The 21,805-nt window shown below is 34.5% G+C and overlaps 1 protein-coding gene across 2 annotated transcripts in view; it reads left to right on the top strand.

Moving 5' to 3' along the window:
• LOC129807943 (voltage-dependent calcium channel subunit alpha-2/delta-3) overlaps positions 1 to 21,805 on the top strand; it is a 100,925-nt gene that overhangs the window by 6,599 nt on the left and 72,521 nt on the right. For both annotated transcript variants that reach the window (XM_055857558.1, XM_055857559.1), the window contains exons 2-3: positions 7,214 to 7,295; positions 16,816 to 16,926. In XM_055857558.1, the coding sequence (XP_055713533.1) occupies positions 7,214 to 7,295; positions 16,816 to 16,926 (193 nt within the window). The remainder of the gene's footprint in view (positions 1 to 7,213; positions 7,296 to 16,815; positions 16,927 to 21,805) is intronic.

Consider the following 21,805-nt stretch of genomic DNA (forward strand, 5'->3'; position numbering starts at 1 on the left):
GGCTAACGACTCCACTTTGGAAACCTCGCATCGGCACAACTGATTTATGACCCAAAACATCAGCCTCACCAAAAAGCACCCGAAAAGTGAGTGAATCAACCCCCTTTTTCGAACAATTCGATTTTATGTCCACTACCATCCCCGCCCCCCAGCAAATACACCTTGACCACCTCATCTTTTTGGGGAGAAAAAAAAGGGGTGAATCATCGAAGGTGAAAGCATAATAGCCAAATCCCCAAGCATCACTTAAACTATTTCCACCCCAAAATTTTGTACCCCTTTCCCACAAACCCCAATATTTACTGCTTCGAAATATGAGCCACATTGGCCAAAAAGGGATATCAGAGCTTTTGTGTGCATTTTCCCGTCCATTTTCACGGGGTGGCCCCTTCGCGAAATTGTCAAGATGAATTTGGGGAGATTTTATTGGGCGATTTATTGCTTGTAAATTGTTTTTCAATTGAATTTTGTACGGGTGGATTTTTACAGCTGACTCAGAAAGGCAATTATGGATTTTTACAGTCAAATAAACGTAATATCCCTTGACTTCAGATTGGCAATGGGATTTACTATGATTCACCCATTTTCGTCACCTTACCACGCCTTTCCGCCCTTTTTAAAGTAGTTTTATAAAAATTTCTATGCGATTTTTCTTTGAGAATACATAGTTAAGTATGCCAATGTCGAGTATATATTGTCTGGTATTTTTCAAATCCCCCTATTCCCCAAGACTTTGGCAAAATATTGCCTTGTGGGAATAGGGAAATCTGGAAGTCGTCGGGAAGAGACAATCACTCAGGAAAACACATCAACTATCTCCAGAGCTTTCGGCACGGTCTCCAAGCCTTCCATCAGTGGTCAAAGTCTTGCAATTTTTCTCTGAGACTCGTTCAGGGTTTTGGTCAGGATTACAACAGGGCTTGAGAGGGAACGTGGGCACTATTCTTACACTGTCTTTTACAATTTTTGTAATACATACTGCACTGAGAGAAATCCGAAAAAGTTAAAATAACATTCCAAGAATGTTAATTTTACCCTGCATTATTGATCCGAAATCGGTGTAAATATTACCCTTTTTAGGTATATTGGGGGTAAAAGTTACCCTTTTCATGTTAATTTTACCCTTAAAAAGGTGTAAAATTAACATTAAAATATGTTGATATATTTTTACACCTAAAAATCTTAAAGTTACGAGGAAATAAAGTTAATCGCACCCTCTTTTTTTTCTCAGTGTGGGCACAATTTTCGGATCTTCTTCTTCATCTTGGGTCTTGCTGGGAACCAAGGTCAAGACCCAAGACGAAGAAGAAGATCCGAAAATTGTGCCAAGAATTACAAAAATTGTAAAAGACAGTGTAAGAATAGACCGCAATCTAAACGGTTTCATAGAGATCATTTAGACTGTCGTATTAGACTCAGATTGAATTATCCCAAAATCCGATTTTGGGACAATTCAATCTCAATCCAATGCGGCGGTGTAAATAGCCTCATTGAAAAAAAATTATTTGTGCGAAACATAAATCGTCCGAAGGTAGCGCGCTTTCCCCTATAGTCCTTGTATAGTCTTAATAATTGTATAGTCCTAAATGTTAATTATGTAACCTGGGTATTAATCAATAAATTCAATTCAATTCAAGTGTGTAGAGGCCTTAAGAAACTGAAAGTTTGTATAATTATATCAGGAAAAGTTGGAAAATCAAACATACAGTGGCGACAAGATAAATAGCACAGTTTCGGACACTGTAATATTATATGCTTTGTTTTTCGAAAAATTGTGCTTTTAAATTATGAAAGTAATAATAATAAATGAACTTGTATATAAATACATTTTGAATATGATGAAGAAACCTGAAAGTTCTATCAAGAAATTTAGTAAGCACGATCAAAAACTTCTTGAAATGGAACTTATTAAGGGGACAATATAAATAGCACACTCTATAATAAGTGATAGTTTTCGGCTTCTACTGCAATTTAACAACTTACGGATTCTATTTGAAAATTAAATTTGGATTAATTAGTACTTAGTTGTGTAACTTTTCGAAAAAAAATGAGCGCTTGACAATGAAGGATCATTAAGGAACTCAGGATTTTACACTATTGTAATTTGATTGTATTTCATGCATTGTGGATATCTACTTAAAACTATTAAAAATTGGTCACATTCCAGAGATTTATCTTGTGGTCAACCTTTTCATTTAAATTCAACAGGATTGAGGTCCTTAGACCATCCTAACCATTCCAGAAGGTCAATTTTGTTCTGATTGAACCAGTTTTAAAAACTCTTGGCAGTGTGTTTGGGATCATAGGCTTGGTTAAAACTTAAAAAACCGAAAGCAAATTCTTTTCGTTGTTGAAGTACAACCCTTGTCCAAAGATATCCTTGTAAACAAATTGGTTTATGTTGCCTGATATTCCATATAGAGACCATACGCCACTTCGCAAAATATAACCCTATACTATAAAAGGGACAGATAATCCTAACCGGCTTATGTAGGTGAGATTCTTAACGTGAGCTAACTCGGAGTGCATGCAAATTCGATTTAGAGCTGAAGTTGGGAGACGCCATTCAGTTATCTTGAATCAAATTCGTGAAATTATACAAATCTTGTATTTAAACCAAAATATCAAGGATTTGGATGAACTGGCACAAAAGTGATATATGGGTGAAATGTAGACCAGAATGTTCTCTATAATTTTCCCATAGAACATGATCTCATCGATTACTCAGAAGCCAAGATAAGCGAGGTTTTTTGTTTCTTAACTCGTTTTTTCATCCAGAGTGCCCCAAGTAGTCATTTGTTGAGCTTCAACTATTTCAAAGAATTGTTTTATTTTGTGGGACTTTCCATTTAAAACCCTATTTTAAGTGTCTTGGTGGAGTAGAGGCAGTCAAATTGGCATCTGAGTGATTTCAAAGCGTTATTATTGGAAAAATCAATTTTTTCACACTTAAACGGCAAAATCGGAGTGATAGCGTAGTCTGAGTGGAAAATGATGTATGGATGAAATGTAGAGACAAATGTGCTCTACAATTATGTTGAAGTAATCATCAAAATCGGTTCAGCGACAGTCGAGATAATTGAGGTTATGTGATATTGAAATTGGTTTTTCGACTGTGGCGCCCCTGGTGTTGGTCCCACGAAGTTCAAATATTCTAGAAAGTTGTAGCATTTGGTGAGATCTTTCGTTTAAGCCCTCATTCATCAAAATCGGTCACATAGAACCGGAGATATGATTTTTTGAATTTTGTGAACTTTGACCCCTCATATCTCCGGTTCTGTTTTAACCACAGCGCGCATACGCACCATTTTGGAAACGTCCTAGACTGGACTACAACATACTAAAATTTCATTAACTTGCACAATGCCGTTTTTGAGAAAAGTGACTTTGAATTTCGATGAATTTTGACGCTATCACAGCGCCACCTGTGGTGACTTTTTGAACTTCCATCTGAAAGTGCTCATCGAGACGAAACCAAAAAGGTAAAATTTAGGTCGATATGTTAATTAGAACCGGAGATAGAGGCCGGTCAATGTTCGAACTTTGACCCCTTATAGCTCGGGTCAGGGGTTATGGATCGACTTAAGGTTTTTTTGTTTGATAGGTATAATCAACGGCTACAACATACTAAATTTTCAGCCCGATGCACAATGGAATTTTTGAGTTATTTAACTTATAAGATTTAAAAATTTTCTTTTTAAAAAAAGCGCCCCTAGCGGTGGTTTTATGAACTTGCGATGTTAGAAGGGGAAGTGACATTTCACGAGAGCTTTCCAAAAAGCCCTCACTTTTTAAATTCTGACAATTAGAACCGGAGTTATGGCCATTTTAAGAAATTTTTTTTGGACCCTTATAGCTCGGGTCAGGGGAGTCGGGGGACCTTAAGTTTGGTATTGATGGAAAGCTCTAAGGCCCAGCTATAACATACTAAAATTTGAGCCCGCTCGATGCCATAGGGGCGGAGCTATTGAGAAAACAAAAAAAGGGGGGTCTTCAAAATGGCGGAAGGAGGGGTGGGGGGTGGGGGGTCAATGCACCAAGTTGCAATTTTCACCCGATATATAACCTTTGCCGAAAACCGCAAGTCGATATCTTTTTTAGTTTAGGAGCTATTAAGCTCCAAAGAGCGGCCGGCCGGGAACGTAACTTAGCCACATATATATTCGGAATCAGGAAGTGGCGAAACACATTTTGGCCAAATTTGAGGTCGATCGGACGACATGAAATTTTGTTAGGATTATAGTAGGTGAGATTGTTAAGAATCTCACCTAATTACCACCGCCACCGTTCTTAATTTTGTATTAAGAACAAAATTCTTGACTTTTGAGACATTATAATATTTTGTTATTATAATATTATTCCATAATTACAGGTCCTTTTGCATATGCTCTTTAACAAAAATAAAAAAAACAGATACGGTTTCGTTTAAATACTAACTCTGTACGTTTTGAATCACTTCTAAACCGGGTATTTTTACATTATGGCCTCTACACATTGGGAGCAATTTTTGTCAAAAATTGCTTTTTTGAAGGAAATTCCCTGCAGCGTTGTAGGGGGAAACGTCAAATTTCTGTCAAAAACGCAATTTTTGACGAAAATTGCTCCCAATGTGTAGACACCTTTACTGACTTTTAGTAATGCTCATACATATAAGTAACTTCTAAAAATTTTGTTCAATTTGTTACTTTATTTTTTGTACGGCGGCAAAAGAATTCAATTTTACTGTGCGAACAATGGCAGAATCTTCTCTAGAAAAGGTCATTCTTGCTCGAATTTTTCTAGTTTTTGTAAATTTGATCATAAAAAATTATTGAATTGATGGTTATCTTCCTTGAACAATAAAATTTCCAAAAAAATCCTTAGCTATCCTAAACTCTTTTACGTAAAGCCTGGAAATCTTCACCAAAAGCTCTATTTACATGATTTTTCAGTTCTCATAACTTTATTTTACGAAAATTTGTGGCATTAATGCCTACAAATGATCAAAAATACGGGAATTTGATGAATTTTAAAATAAAAGTAAATTTTAGGTAATAGGGGAGACTGGGGCACATGTAACCATTTTCGATAGATGCGAATTTGAGGTGATTTTCCAAGGACACCGTAATTTTTTGGAAAATCTTTCTTAGCTAATGTTTTACCCTTGGGTATAGGCAATACATCGAAGGTAATGCAAATGCTAGAAAACAGTTGAGTTTTCCATAAAAATAAAATTTGTGTCACTGTGCATTTTTCTCTTTTCACAAAATACCTGGGGTAGAAGTAAACACTTTCTGGGGAGGATGTAAACACCATTTTTTCCACCCTTGAAGTCAACTTTGCACCACTTTCAATTATTTTAATTACTTAAGGGATATATAAAGACTGTATATTTTTCAAAAAATCACGACACTTTTTACAAAGAATAATTAAATTAACATTTTTCAATGGATTTTCCCCATATTTTGATATCATGTGACTTCTTATTGAACACAGCCAACGAAAAATTTTCCACCATGAGATGCAATACCAAGAAAAATATTTTACCATTCATTCTACACTCTCGACATCTACAATTACGGGGAAATTGCCTGTTTACATCTACCCCAAATGCTGTTTTCTGACTAATTATTAATCCTTTTAAAATTATGAAAATCTCAATTTCTCTAGTAAATGCATTAATATAATCCTAAAAGATATAGGAAAGAACTGATATTGCTACATTTCGATTATTTTACACAGTTTTTAATTTCCAGGTGGAAATCCAAATGAGCAAAATAATCGAAATATCAACATTTTCGGGAAAAATGACTTTTATTTTAAAAGTATTAGGATTTTATTAACCAATTCATCTGTGGACATACATCCCCATGGTATCTATGAATGCTTATGGGTTTTATCCTCTGGAGTCTTAAAATTAATGAAAAAATTCATAGTGTTTACAACTACCCCTGTTCCGCATATTTTTAGAGAAAATGAAAGTGTGCTATTTAAATTGGCCGCACGAATTACACCTAAACTCATAAAATAACAAAAATACATGGTTTTAACAGATACAAATATTAAATAATTTTCATTTTTATTTATAATGGGCATTATATTTTCTAAAAAATAAAGCATGATCAGATATAAAGATTGATATTGTATCATAAAACATCAAAATAGAAAAATCGCTGAAGGTGTGTTATTTATCCTGTCGCCACTGTAGGTATTTGCATACAACATTTTATAAAGTTAATTTACTCTTTGATTTACTCATCTTAAATTACGATACAACTTGTTTTATACGGAAAAGCGATTGAGAGGATAGGAAAAAGAGACAAGGAAAATCGAATTTGTGATGAGAAATAATTTGAAATTGTATTTAGTAGATACGTTGGATTTATTTTCTCTTTATCATTTTTTCCCTTTTTCTATCATCCGAAAAAAAAGGAAGCTCAGGGGGAGCGAGCACTTATGGAGAGAGATTAGGATCAATTTCTGTGGAGATTCCAAGACGTCTTTTCATCCGGAAAAATAAACTTGAATCAAGTGCGGGAAAAACTAAAAGACTCCTCTCCTATTCTTTTCGTCTTCCATCCATAAATCTATGTCACATTGGTATTATTCAATAAAAGGAGAGGTTCATCTTCAACTTTCACTCACAGTCTCTCCCACTTGTTTCCGTGGCAGTTAAATGTTATAGAAAAATAGTGGAGGATTAATTATTTTGATAAAAGCCAACCACGGAGGAACATTGTGTTTTGTATGTGAAAAGAGGGCAGGGTTGAAAATTAGTTTTATAAAGCGTTGGGTAAGTGGTGAAAACTTTAAATGAGCTTTTTGTGGTTTTCTCACATTTCATACACAATATTTTCTAACATAGCAAAAAACATATTTCATTCTCCAACCATGGGGTCTTTTTCCAATTTTACTGTGTTGAGAGAGGGAGAGGGAAGGGTTGGGAAATTTCATAGAGAGTTCGAATGGCAAAAGGAGAGAGTAACTAGCATCATAAAAAAAATGTATACTCATAAGGGGAGATGCCCAACAAATACAATAAATTTTCTATAACATCCGAATGATATCAATTATACAGTGAACAAGATACGTAGGAAATGCACTCGTTGACAGAATAATAAATAGTTATACTATTTACCCTCTTTTTCTCTATAATGTCTCAACATTAATTAATTAGTCTGGAGTGTAAAAGGAAAAAAAAACTCATCTCTATTCTCTTTATGTTTTCTTACAGAGTACGAAATTGGGCGCTAAAGTTCGGCGTAGATTTGTGGGAGTTTGGCAGACAATTTACCAAGATGAACGACATCAAAATGGTAAGGAATAATTCTCAAAAAAAAAATCAATAGCTTTAAGAACCTGATCCTGGAAAATATTACATCCAATCCCATATTATATTTTGCATCTCCTTCCTTTTTCCTAAAGTTTCACACTGCCGGAGAGCTTTCCGGACAATTTTGCATCTCGTTGAAATGCAGAAAACGTGCTTTTAATTTGCTCCACTTTCGTGTTATCACGTAAATATTTAGGAGTACTAAACATGCTGAGAATTTTAAATGATTAGCCAGTTGAATTTGCAAATATTATTCAACTCAATTGGCCACTGCACTGTCTCAAGTAAATTCCATTTTATGATATTAAATATCAAATTTTATTATTATGAAAATTCTCAAAAAGAACTTTAGAAAGTTTTCGCGTTTTCGCTCAAGAAGTCTACTCGACAAATGAATCGCAATATTGATGCTATGAGAGAAAGTTTCTTGGTAAAATTTTCCAATTAAACGGCTTTCCAGCAAAATGTCCGAGCTTCATAAATTCTTTGGGGAAATGTTACGATGCTTCCTTGGGGGAGAGGGAGAGGGAGAGGAGGATGTATCTGGTGAGGTCTGTGAAGATGACCGGGAGACGGGTTGTTGCAAAAAGCTTCTTCTATATGAAAAGCCTCGGGTGTAAACATTTCCGTAGATAAAATGTTCTGCATCACAAACAATATTGCATTCTTGTTGATAGATTCTTGGGAAAATTCATGCTTTGTGTTCTAAATCTCACCATTCCTAGAAGTATTGTCCTTGTCCTTGTTCCTAATAATGTTATAAAAGGCTCAACTATATTATAGTGTATATTTTGCGAAGACTGAAATCACTGATGTCAAATATTAAATAATTTCTACGATGATCATTATATTAATTAATTATTTTTTATATTTTCTTTATAATAATTCTGAACGAAAAATTTGTTACTCGATGTTTTATTATCATTTCTATTCTTTTTATGTGTCAAATTCAAAAAATAATTGTGAAAAAATTTATAATGGAAATGTGGGAAGATAAAAAAAATAGAAATTTTGAAATTATGAGAAATATTTCAGGAGACATCATAAAAAATCAATTTGTTATAAATAATTAATCTTACACAAAATAATATGACAAGAAGTAATAATTTATGTAAAGAAAATCTTTACGATACTTTTTTCTATTATTGCGATCTTTGCGATCATACTTATTATGAAAATCGAATTTGTCACGTTTTTACCTTTTAACTCTTTACATTTTTTTTATTTAAATCTTTATGACCTCAATGAGAAGTTTATGACCAGAAAGAATTTTTCCGATACAAAAGAACTAAGTAATTAGCTTTTAAAAATTTTTCATGGTCGCAGGAACATCGAATAAAAAATATATCTAAGTTTGGATCAGAAATAGCTTTATACACCTTTCCTATTTTAAAGAGTTATAAAATGAATTTCATATAGGGGGTCGCGCGATTTCGCATATTTTCGGGACCGGAAAAAGACACGCGAAATGACATTACTCATCCAAAAAAATTTCATACCTGTAGGTCTCTTTCGAATAAATAAGTCGACCGTAATGAATTTTGCGCGGAATAAAAGTAGTCAGAACAAAGAGTTGCAACTTTATAAAAGAAATGCATTATAAGCAACACTTTTTTTTGGACTCAGTTCTTCAATAAGTTGTTAAAATATTCAAACAAATTACATTAATAAAAGAAACTAATAAAGTGTTTTCATATTTCCCGCATTACAAATAAGTATACATTCGTATTTAAAAAAAATATTTTCACATTTGGCTCCCAATGATAGGCAAAAATACATAATTTATTGTGTGTGCATAATCCTGAAGTGGATAATTCCGGGACCCCCTGTACCTGGTTTCAATGATCTAATAAAAAATATAAATTAAAAGCACTTGTAAATATTAATCAATCAAGATGGATTCTAAATACGTTTTTAAATAGATTTTTAAGGTTTAGCTAGATGCTTGCGAAACTTATCCTTATGCCGGATTCAGACTGGACGTTTATCCCAATTCCCAAAGGTCTCAAAAATCTAAATAACAAGCAATTTTATTGATTTTTCAAAATCTAATGGAACTTTTGCCCTTAATATTTAATCCTAAATAACAATTCCCTAAAAAATCATGTCTGATAAGGAATTAGAGGAGTTAAGCCTAAGCCAGATGGCTAAGCCTTAGGTCTGAAGCCCGTATTAGGGCCTTGAGGATTAGCCGAGAGACGGCTTAGCGTAATGATATTAGAAATAATGGTCAAACTACATTTCCATCATTTTCCACTAAGTCGCCTCTCGGCTTAAGTCGTAAGTGTGTCTAGGGCATTAGATTTGGATATTTTTCATATACTTTATAATTATCCACAAGAAATTCACTTAAAAAAATTATAATTTTGAACATGTATTTGGTTTCTTCTTAAAAACGCAGAGTTCCTAAAAAATGAAAGAGTTAAGCTTTTTAGCTGAGACTTTGCTACTAACGGTTTACTATTCATTTAAACTGATTCATAAAATACTACATAACTAACCCAAATTCAGAAAATCGAATGAGAAATAGAAATTTCTTGAAAAAACATCAATCCATAGGGGGAAGTGGGGAGCCTTTGAACGTGGGGCAGCTTTGAAATTGGTATTTTTCACATATATTTAAATAAAATTGAGCCTTATCGTGATATAATTTAGCTGCACAAACAGATCGATAAGCTAAATTACATTATTATATGGCTCAGTTCCACTTAAACATAGAAGAAAAAAATAAATTTGCAGAATTTAAACATTTAAAAACAAAATAAAATAATGTAAGAAATAGAGTGAGATTGCAAAAAGTTATTGGAACCCTGGTACTTATTGTGCTGTTTCAAGACAAATTTGTCCTTCCGGTGAGCTTGGATCAGGTGATTTAATACAAAATTAAGATTAAGATTTAAGATTTGTCTATGGGTCGGCTTAAACCTTTATCGGTTCCGCTGCATCCAGGGGTGGAATGATAACTTTTCGACACTATCGAATCGACAGTATCGATAAATCTATATCTGTTAGGTTACGTGAATGTCGACTTTTTATGGATTGTTGGGTCATGCATTGGGACATTTTTAACAGAATAATAGTGTTGATAAATATTTATATCAGTTACAGGAAGTGTAGCTATCGCTTAAAGTTTTCAGAATCGACAGTCGATAGTATCGAAAATAAGTTATCATGTCACCCCAGGATACTTATTTGGGCCCATTATGCACTCCCCATTACTCCATTCTATCTTAAGCCCCAAAGCGGTCCTCCAGCTCCATATCTCGGCTTCTGTATGCCTGAGGTACACACACAGTGCCATTTCTATATTGCGGCAGACCAGCCTTGGTTGGATCAGTTGCAGTGAATGTTTATTTGTATCGACAGATCTCTTTATACCGAACTCGTTTCTGTACCAGCCTCTCTTGTTTAGGCGGTTCATTGTCAATGCATTTAGGCATTACTTTTTCATATATTCTCTGGACTAATTCGATACGGCTGCTAAAAAATCTCCATCTGCCGAGTTTCGAACCCGAGACCTCACAGTCATAGAAACACTACTCTTCCAACTGATCCAATGAGGCTCTAATACAAAATTAAAACACTGAAAGGTCCACAGCTTTCGACACTGTATCGTGTCTTCTTCAGTGGTTCCTGATTAGTCTAATATCTTGGATATTGTTACTATTTTGTCTAATTTTACCCTCATCAGATTTGGAAAACAAATGGAAAGCTTATATAAATTTAGTCAAAACATTATGACCAGTGAACTTAAGGGGCCATTTGTACTGAATGAACGAAATATATTGATTAATTGATTTTGATTATAATAACGTTAAGCCGTCTATCGACTTAAGTCGTAAGTGTGTCTAGGGCATTAAAAACGGACAGGTGAATCAAACAAACATGCGGACAAACAACGTAAAATCATTTCTCAGAAATCATCTGAAACGCGGGGGAATCAGTGGCGCAATAGGCAAGACCGTTGACTCTTGGGCGGATCGATTCCCTGGCTCGATTCACTGTTGTGAGTTCGAGTCCCGCCCGGTGCAAAGATCTGAATGTTTAGAAAAAGACATTTTCACTGTGATATAACGTAATAAAAATGCACCGCCTCGCCCAACAACTCCGGGAGCATGGAAGAAGCATTCACCATACTACGGGAAGGCGCTCCTGGGCGGTCTACAATGGACTTCGCAGATTCTTCTAACACGGGATATAACGCATTGTAAAAATGATTACCTTGTAATAAATATCTCGATACGATTAATAATAATCTGAAACGCGAAGATATGTTGAGAAAAGTCGTTCCCAGGGGATGGAAAGTGGAAATTTTGGGATGGTCGGAAAATTGAGGGATTATATACATACTGCTCACCCTGTTGAGTTCATGGAGTAATAAAAACTCTGCAAAAATTCAATTAAAATAGGTAATAAAATTGAATTTTTGGTAACTATTCTAAATTTTTTAATTTCAGATCTTATACCGTCATAAAAACTTAAGTAAGGATGGTACTTCGGAATCTCTTATGAGTGACGTATATTATGTTTTTTTTGTAATAGATATCTTTTTCCTTATTACAAGAGATGAAGACACAATATATGTACAGTGATTGGAAGTCAAGCGTTACTTTTTCAACATTAATATTTTTCTTTTTCAAATTTTTGAAAATTTATTATTGTTGAAAGTTTGTCGATGAGGAATTGTGAATGTGGGCATTTTGTCTTAAGATATTTTGGGCAATCTTGAGAGTGGTTTATGAATTGGTTCAAATCGATTGTGAACCAGTAAACGGTAAATTGAAATACTTTTAAAGGTATAATATCTGAGTTATGAGTTCGAACATTTCGCAAATCACGAGATGTTTTACCATCTATATTTTAATAATAATATATTAAAAACTAGTAGGGCAGTCAATGGGTCAAGTTGTAGAGCACTCGCTCTACGATGCAAGTGTCCCGGGTTCGAATCCCCTTTAGGTCACCAGGAATTTTTCTGGCATTTAAAGGTGTTCGGATTGCATTCAGTGAGCTTCACTGCACTTGATTCCACAGGCATGGGACTGACAACCTCATCCCGTAGAAGAAAAAAATAATAATGCATGCCTAGAAATCCCCTTGCGGGAAGGCCTTGTTCGTTCATGGAATGTTATGCCAACATTATTATTATTATTATTAAAAACTTTATCAATTGCACTCATACTTATTTAAATCGAAAGTAATAAAGAAGGAATAAATGAATTGAAATGTAATTAAATAGTCTAATAAAAATGAAGACAGGCAAATTGTATTAAATACTTGCAACATGTGTCTTTAACTAAGTGAGGCACATAATACAATTTGTTTCCCTTCCGGAGGAAAATATTGTGGATGGTTGGGAGCTTGCAATGACCCACATTTCCATGATCACGGAGACGAGACTTTACGTGTTTGTGTGGGTGAAAATGCCAGTTCAAGCCAAGGAAAATTGAAAAGGGGGATGATGGCATGTCTTACTATTTTATTTTTGCTCAGATGGACGAAGGAAAGCATCTTGCTGGGTGGAAGCAAGTTGAGAGCGGCTTTTTCGAGTTTTACGATAAATTTTTTTAATGCTTTCATTCCACGTCTCTTCCCATGGCGAATTTTTACTCATCTCTCGTCCTTCTGACTCCTTATACACAAGATGCTCCCTGGCAGGCATGGCAAAGTCACGATTTTGGACGAAGAGAAAGAGAGAAAATCTTCAACGTTGAGCTTTTAATATCTTATGAGGTTATAGAGGGAACACGCGAGAGAGAGTTTGTAAAATTTAATTTTGCACGAGCAAACTGTGGAAAACTATGTGAAGATCCCTATCATTTTTTCCCTACACAAGATGAGATTTCTTACTCTTGTTCCTTTTTTTTCTGGAGTTGTCTCACAGCTTGGTGGATGTTTCATGAGTAATTTTAAAACATTCATTATCGCAATCAGCACCCGATAAAGTTGTTGCTCATGACTTGAGACCGTGTTGGAAGACTTTCTGGCTCCTTATTCTCGAGCTTCTTCAAAAAATTTCACATGGGAAAATATTCCCATTTGAATTTCACCAAATTTTCTTGATAATCTTACAATATTTATTTTTAATACTGATTGTTATATACTAATACTTGAAAATTAGTTATAATGAAATCCAAGACTTTGTACAAATTATGTGCGAAATGATGTGTAAACGAAATGTAAATATAAATGGTCTTCACAAGTGCTGAAATAATTATCAAAATCGGTTAAACAGAAGTCGAGATATGTGAAGTTGTGTTAAGAAAAATAGTCTTCCGACTGTGGTGCCCCTAGCATTGAACTTGTAAAATTCAATTGTTTTAAAAATCAACTCATTAAATTCGATATAATAGAACCGAAAACAAGACGTTTTGCATTTCGTATATTATTATTAATAATCGTGTCGAAACACTTTATTTTGTATTACAATGTATTCATTACAATGTATTCATTACAATGTGCTCATATTGGAAGAACTTGCTGATCGTAGATCGCCCGGGAACGCCTTCCCCGTGGTAAATATGCTTCTTCCGTGCTCCTGAGCTTTTTTTTTTATCAGAGGCAGTGCATTTTATAAAGTTTTATCACAGTGAAAATATTTCTTTCCGATATTTTGTTACTTGCACCGGGCGGAACTCGAACTCACTACTGTGAGAGTCGAGCCAGAGATCTCACCGCCCAAGGCCCAACGGTCTTGCCTATTGCGCCACTCAGATCCCCTCGTAAATATTAATCCCTCATATCTTTGGTCTTATTCTAACGACAGCGTAGGGTAAATGTCCTATTTCAAAACCATTTCCAGACGCTTTAACTTTGACAGAAGATTCAACACATTAAGTTCATATTTTTTCTGAAGAGAATTACAGAAATTTTCTTCTTGACTCTTCTAGAATGTTACTATTTAGTGAAAATTCTTTAAATATAATTTGAAAACTTCTTAAATACAAGAAAAATACGCAAGCATAAAATGCTTCTATTGGAAACAAATTAATCCAAATGGAGACAAGGGAAAGTTTCTAATTGGAGACAAATAGTCTGTGAAATCGCGACGAAAGGGTTCCAAAACTTTGTTGAATTGCTCTTGAATGCAGGATTTGTTCTTATTCCTGGTTTTTTCTTCTTTCCCATCTAAAACAATAAGAAAATCTCTCCAAAAAATTATATTTCCGGGGTTTCCTATTGAAGCATTTGCAGACACTTCAGAAAAAATCCTTTTTGTTCACGAAATAGGTAATTATTTCATTTGAAAACTTCACGTACCGTTAACAATAAAGATTAGCACTTAATTTAACTAAAATTTGCCAGAAATATGACATAAATGTTAAACAAAACGAATAAACAACAGTTTATTGTGTTTTTCATTGGAAAACATGGTTGACAGATGAAAACTTCGATCGTGAAAAGGTTCATTTTTATTTTTTCTGAAAAATTAACAAATTAAATGTGAATATGAATGGGTTTTCGCTTTATTTGGAGCAAAATTAAATTAAATTAAAACATCCTTAAAGGGTTAAAGAACTATAACCCTTTAAGTTAAAACTATAAATATACTTCCTTTATCTCTTTCCAACGGAGATAAGTGTACTTGGGTCAGTGGGATGAACAACCGCAAACATGATCAGTAGAAGAATTTAATTGATCAGAAATGATTTTTAATCATATCTGAGTGAGTAAGATCTCAGAATGGTTCAATTCTTCTTCATTTTAATTTTCCTAAAAATATTTCACTATAGCTTTATGCAATGCAAATCCAATTTTTAGTAACCCGAAATTTCCGTTCAAAAAGTCGTACATTTGCCAAATAACTTGTTCTAAAAGTCCGAAAATCCGAAAAGTCGCGCGTTTGGAGAAAAAATTAAGATTGTGCCACAGTTTTAGAGAGCATTAAGAAACCAATGTCTTAAAAAATCATATTTCCATATGCTTATTTTAAAATGAAATTTAGCTGATAATTTTAATGAGAGGGAATGACTTGTAATATTCGGAGGATCCCCCTAGTCAACCCTAGGATCGTTTACATAACCTTAATTTTTTCCCTACCCGTACCATTTTCTTTTTAAAACATATGCTTTTGGTATGTTTTCAAAACCGCTTAAAATTTTCCTTTTGTTTTTGGATACATTTTAGATATTGTTTGAATGAACATTTCATCTAGGGGAAACTGGGGCAGTTTTATAACTACACTATTTGGACTTTTATTGACCATTTCTTCAGTGGACAAAGATACCTATAATATCTATGATTTCATATAGGTCTCCTCCTCTGAAGTATGATATCTGATTTTAAAAATATCGCAAAATTTACTGCCCCATTTCACTCTATCTATTTTTTAATTTACAATTTTTATAAGGAACTTGAGCCTTGGGGTTTCTTATGCCCTAGGCACACTTACGACTTAATCCGAGAGACGACTTAGTGAAAAATTATGGAAATGTAGTTTAATCATTATTTCGAATATAATTACGCTAAGCCGTCTCCCGGCTAATCCTCAGGTCTGTCGAGGCCTTTAGAGTTGAACTTTAAATTTACAAATTACTACTTGATTAGATTTAAATGAAATTAAGTTTTAGTGCAATAAAATTAAATTTAACTTCTTCACCGAAAGGTAATTTCACTTCAATGGGATTTTTTATTAACTATTTATTGTGCTGAAATAATTTATGCGAGGATTACTTCAGTTGTACTTGCTAATAGTAAAGTGCAATAACAAATTTAATATTAACCGTCATCGCAATATCTTCTGATTTTGACATTTCAATGTGGAAAAAGAAATTAAATGTATTCCTGGGCTTGAGAGTATAGCCGTAAATTTTCCAAAATAATTTCAATTATTGCGAAATAAATTTTCATTGTGGTTGGAGAAAAATGTTCCTGACGAGTAATTAATGCCCCATAAAGCGTCTCATTAATTTGTTCATTTCTGCTCACGAGGCTTCCTGGCTAATTTGGTGGGAAAAAAAGGAGCAGAAAATTCCCTGTTTTGCAGTCCGCAGCAAAGGAATTTCCCTTTTCCTCATCCTCAATTCCAATAAGCGATTTTTTTTCTTGCTCTTCTGTCGTGGCCTTTGATACCCCTTCGAAGGAATTAATTAATGAGCAATTTCTTTTGATAAATTACCTTCAATGCGATATGGCAAGAGTTGTGTGTTAAAAATTGTGGTGGGTCGTTAATTAAATGAATATGTTTTGAGAAGAAGGTATGAAGGAAAGAGTGGATAGGGGTAGAAAATTGCTAGAATGGGAATATAAATTCTTGCCAATGACACTTTTTGTACAGCCTCAATTTTCTAGTTTGTTTCACTCTGCAATTTTACCATTTTTTTGTATTCTTATTATTTTTACAGCACAGAGATGGAGAAAAAAAATACCAAATAAACTGATGCATTTTCTTTTAACTTTCTCTTTTCCATGTGAACGACGCAATAACAACAAAAAAACTCGTTGGGGATGCGTTTTTTGGGGCTGTTCTTCACTATGATGCCTCAAATACATACATTTTACAGAGATATAAAGACTCTGACGTTGATGTAGTGAGAAAGGATGGAATTTTACTACTACGGGAAATGGCAGCTGAAGTCAAGAATTTCATGGATTTTAAAATGAATGCAGTCATGGTGAGTAACTTTCCACACTTCTCTTTTTTTTTCTTCTTCATGCCACCACCAAACCAATTCATTTCCACAGGGACGCGTTCCCTTCTTTTTTCGTCACTCCCGGCAAAAGCCCTTTTTCCACCCTATTTTTTTTCGACATCTCACACTCAATTTTCCCACCATCAAATGCAGTCCATTGAGAAAGTTAAATTGACGGCTGAAAAATGGAAAATTTGAAAGAAATTACTAACATTTATTCAATTCTATTGTGGAGCCTTTTCTGGATGAATCCATCAAGATTTTGGGAAGGAAGGAAATATGATATAACTATTCAACACCTGCCTCTTATTTTCTCCTAAAAATTTCTCTTTCTTGTAATTTGCTTTTCAGCCTTTTGTATAACTTCAAGTCTTCTTAAATTTCTTCAAACTTTTACACAAAAGACTAGTAGACTCTTTTTAGTACACTGTTCTTTGTGCAAAAGTAAATTATATTCAGGAAGACTAGCGTGAATTTTTGAGAGGAAACTCATAAAACAGAAAACCTTAAAACTACTGTAAGTTATCCTGTTGGATGAGATCTAAGAAAATGTCTATTATCTGAATATTTTAATTTAAAACAGCTTAATATAAAACTCAGCAAAACACTTTCTGTGGATCAGAATCGGACTGTGTTAATCTTACGACTTTAAACCGTTGTATTATCACTTCAGAACCTATTGAAACCAGTTCAAATATGTCCAAAATTCCAAGACCTTTCTAATGAATCCAAAATTGTCAACATCAGACGAGAAATACGATCTGTAGAGTTTTTTTTTATCTATAACTTTGAAAAATCTTTTGCGGAAGAATTTAAGGTTATTTATGGATATTGGCGAGTAAGTAAACATAGGAAATCTCCAAAATTATCCAAAAAGTTAAAATTTAAATTAATTTCAAATCCTAGTTGGAGCATTTTTTTAGTGGTCGTGTTTTATTTAGCGTATTTACAACAATATAATATTAAATACCTCATGACGTAAACTTTTAAAAAGTAGTGTGCAAAAATAAAAGCAGGAAATAAAATAAATACCCGCCTGGGTATTCTCTAAAAATGCTCTTGGGGAGTAGCGAAAAGATGAGGGTAAAATGAGGGACATGTTAATGGTTCCAGAGTCAACTCATGGATTGTCCCCGAATCCCCGAACTGAAACGGTTCCGAGCCGAAACGGTTATGGGTGGTCCCCCATAACCTACCCCCCGGCGAAGTGTCTTTTTATATGGAGTTGTTTGAAGCCAACTCACAAATTGATCAGAAACACAGCTTGCACTTCTCAGAACAAGAAGATATTTAGACAAAAATATAGTATTTATCCTTCTTAACAAGGACCAGAGTCTTATACAAAAGGAACACCTCAATTTTGACATATATCGTGTAACGGTCACGAGTGCAGAAAAATTCCCATACGCATTTATATGTGAAAGTAAGAAATTGGCTTCAACTTTGAAGGTTACTCGCTGGGGAATAGCCCTAGCCCATAACCGTTTGGGCTCTGAGCGTGATAACAGCCGGACGATAGAGCCAGACAAACAGTGTAACCTCAAAAAACTCTAAACTTCAAATTTATATCTCTTATCGTTTGCTTGTTAGACCGGTAACAAAAATAGGATAAGATTTGCTTGGTTACTTACTTACTTAACTGGAAATACAACCAATTGCTGGTCTAGGTCTGACTTATGAGGACCCGCCGTCACTCGAGCCTGTTATGTGCCACTGTTCCCCAATTCCGCACCTCTAATGAGCTGGCATCCTGGTCCCCGCCGTCCGGTCCATCGGTGGCTGGGTCGACCTCGTTTCCTCGAAGCATAGAGTCCGCCCATGCTGAATCGTTCTCATCCTTGGGAACCAGATGACCAAGCCACCGGAGCCTATTAAGGCGTGTTTGTTTCACGACAGTTACCTCTCTCTAGCGCTTATGCATCTCATGGTTGTATAGTATAGGCTCCGATTCGGAAACGTCCCTTCTCACATATGGGGCCAAAAATCCGTCGTAGAATCCTCCTCTCAAACGCGGTTAAGAGTTACCATTTTTTTTTTGCGGAGAACCCACGTTTCAGATTAATACGTGAAGAAGACTGACAGGACCATAGTTGTATACAGTGGTAGCTTAGTCTTTATGCTTAAGGTTCTGAACCGGAAAACTCTTGATACACTGAAATAGATCCTGTTGGCTTTCAGCAGACGTGCGCGGACTTCTGTTAAGATGTTATTGTACGGCTGTGTGTTTTGATCCAAGGTAGGCGAAGGAGTTAACAACTTTAGAGTTTTAGTCCCCATCGGGAACCCTAAAATACATAAAAATAATAATGGTGGCACAGCGTTTCATAGAGGAAGTAGGCCTTCCCACAAGGGGAGTTCGGGACATCCATTATTATTTTTTTCTTATACAGGGATGGGGTTGTCAGTCCATGCCCCGGGAATCAAGTGCAGTGAAGCTCACTGGATGTAATTCGAACCCCTTTAACGCCAGAAAAATTCCTGGTGACCTAAAAAGGATTCGAACCCGGGACACTTGCATCGTAGAGCGAGTGCTCTATACCACTTGACCCATTGAGTGCCCCATCGGGAACCTTGTTTGACCTTAATTTATCAGTAGCCCTGCACTTCATTTCGCTGACTTAATCTGGATGAAGCTCTAAGATTGCATTCCATGATATTGATATTGTCAGCATAGGCTAGGAGCTATGTGGACTTATTGATAACCCAGAAACGACAGTTCCCTGTTTGATCACAAATAGCTTTCTTCAGTGCCAGGTTAAAGAGAACGCGTGATAGTACGTCCCCCTGTCAGAGGCCATTGTTCACGTGGAACTCCTGTGACAATGATCCGTTCCGTTCACCTTAACTTTGCTCCTCACTTCGGTTATGGTCATCCTAATTAATTTAAATAAAATAGTATTTCGTTTTAAATTTTTTGTGGTTAAGCGTGTCATTCTTCGAAAAAAATCTCTGTATTAAGAGAGTACCTGAGTATCGAAGACTTATAAGCAAACATATTCTCAATAAAAAAAATAATGCAAACTTTTAAGCATATTAAAGTTCAAAAAATATTTTATGAAATTTTTATTTAGCCCTTTATGGCCAAAGATGTCACCGGTAGACGATTTCTGTTTCCTACGATCATATAAAGTTATGTTTTCCTCTTCAGAAAAAAATTCTTAGTCCCATTTTTCGTTTCTCCGTCCTTTAATGGTTAAAATTTTAAAAATTCGTGCGTTAGAATCTGCTTTTTGGAATTTTCGTAATAGTAATACTTACCATTACGAGCCCAAAAAAGTGTCCTTCACATATATTGGTAAAGGATCTTTTCTACGGGAGCTTCTTAGGTGAGAGACAGAAGTTAATTTCAGACTCTAATTCATGTTTATCTGGTCAGGCGGAAAGTTTCACAAATTTTAAAAATTGAGTTTTAAGAAACCCTTTCCACTGGACGCTTATAGTGACAGAAGTTTCTAAAGGATTCTGTTTTTTTTTTCACGAACTTTAAACTTTCAGGAAATATTCTTGACATGCAAATAATAATATACAAAAAAATTAAGTTTTCTTTGAAAATTGCAAATCCACGTAACTTTTTAAGTGTAATAAAGCTGTGATACAACTTCTCCACAAAAATAAATGATAAAACTTTCAGCAAAAGCATTTTCTGAATTTAGAAATATTTCAGTTAAAGTTGTTCACTGCTTCTTTGTTTTGTCAGCAAAGATAAGAGAGAGGAAGGTGTTTAGAAGTGAAATGTGTATCATCTGCATTATTTGCCTGAAATCACTTTGATATACTAGAATAAGGTATCTTAAACCCCTTTTGTGTTACAGAGAGTGAAAATCTCTTAGTACCATACATGGTGAAATGGAATAGTGTGTTTCTATTCCATGACATTAAATTATGTTCCATACACCACGTGAAATAATAAAAGCAAAACAAAAAATAGCACAAGGCAAATAAAATGATTCAACATCGTGAAATATAGGATACAAGAACGACGAATTCAGGTGGAATAAATATTTTGTCTGATAAAATGAAAATCGATATCTCAGCGGCTCTTTTTCCTCCAGAGGGTACCACTCAACCTTTTCAATTGCCCTTTTTTTGCAATTTGTATTATTTTTTTTTTGCTCCTATTGTATTGCCTTTCTTCTTCCTTTTTCCTCAAGGTGTAACATGGCATTAATTTTAAGAATTTATGCTTTGTAATGTTTTCTGTCTTATTTCTTTATTTCATTTCACCATTTTCCAATTCGAATGGGGTTGATTTCTTTTTCTTGGCAACAAAAGCAAAAAAGAAAGAAGGAATGAAATATTAGAAATATTGTATATACATTTTCACAAGATGATATGGCATATTGCCCTCCTTAAGATGCTTCTTTTTCTATAGTCCTCGCGTGAAGTCCTTTCATCCTTCTGCCCACAAATTTTTTATTGTTGTTCCCTAACAAGACAAAAAAGGCAAATCAATACGAAAAGTTGTGGATTTTTCTGCATATTTTATCCCTATGTTTTGGAATATGTTCCCAGAAAGAGGGAACAAAAACAAGAAAAAAAACTGGTCTCGAGAAAATATATGGGAATTTAAATATTGAGGAGGATAAGGAGCAACGCTCTCTGAATAATATCTTTTCGAATTTTGCATAAAAATCGAAGAAGCAGCCAGAGTGAAGAAGAAGGACAAGATAAGTCTTATAGAAACTTTTATATGTCTGGAAAACTTTAAATAAAAGTAACGAAAAATATATCACAAATCTTATTCAGAAATTCTACAAAAGAATATATTGAGTTATTGTTCGGAAAAACTTATTTGTTCTGCTTCACCTTAGCAAAATATTAATTCGGGTTTAATTTTTAAGATAATATTACTGAAAAAGGA

Source organism: Phlebotomus papatasi, chromosome 3, assembly GCF_024763615.1.
Source record: "Phlebotomus papatasi isolate M1 chromosome 3, Ppap_2.1, whole genome shotgun sequence".
NCBI classification, from domain to species: Eukaryota; Metazoa; Arthropoda; class Insecta; order Diptera; family Psychodidae; genus Phlebotomus; species Phlebotomus papatasi.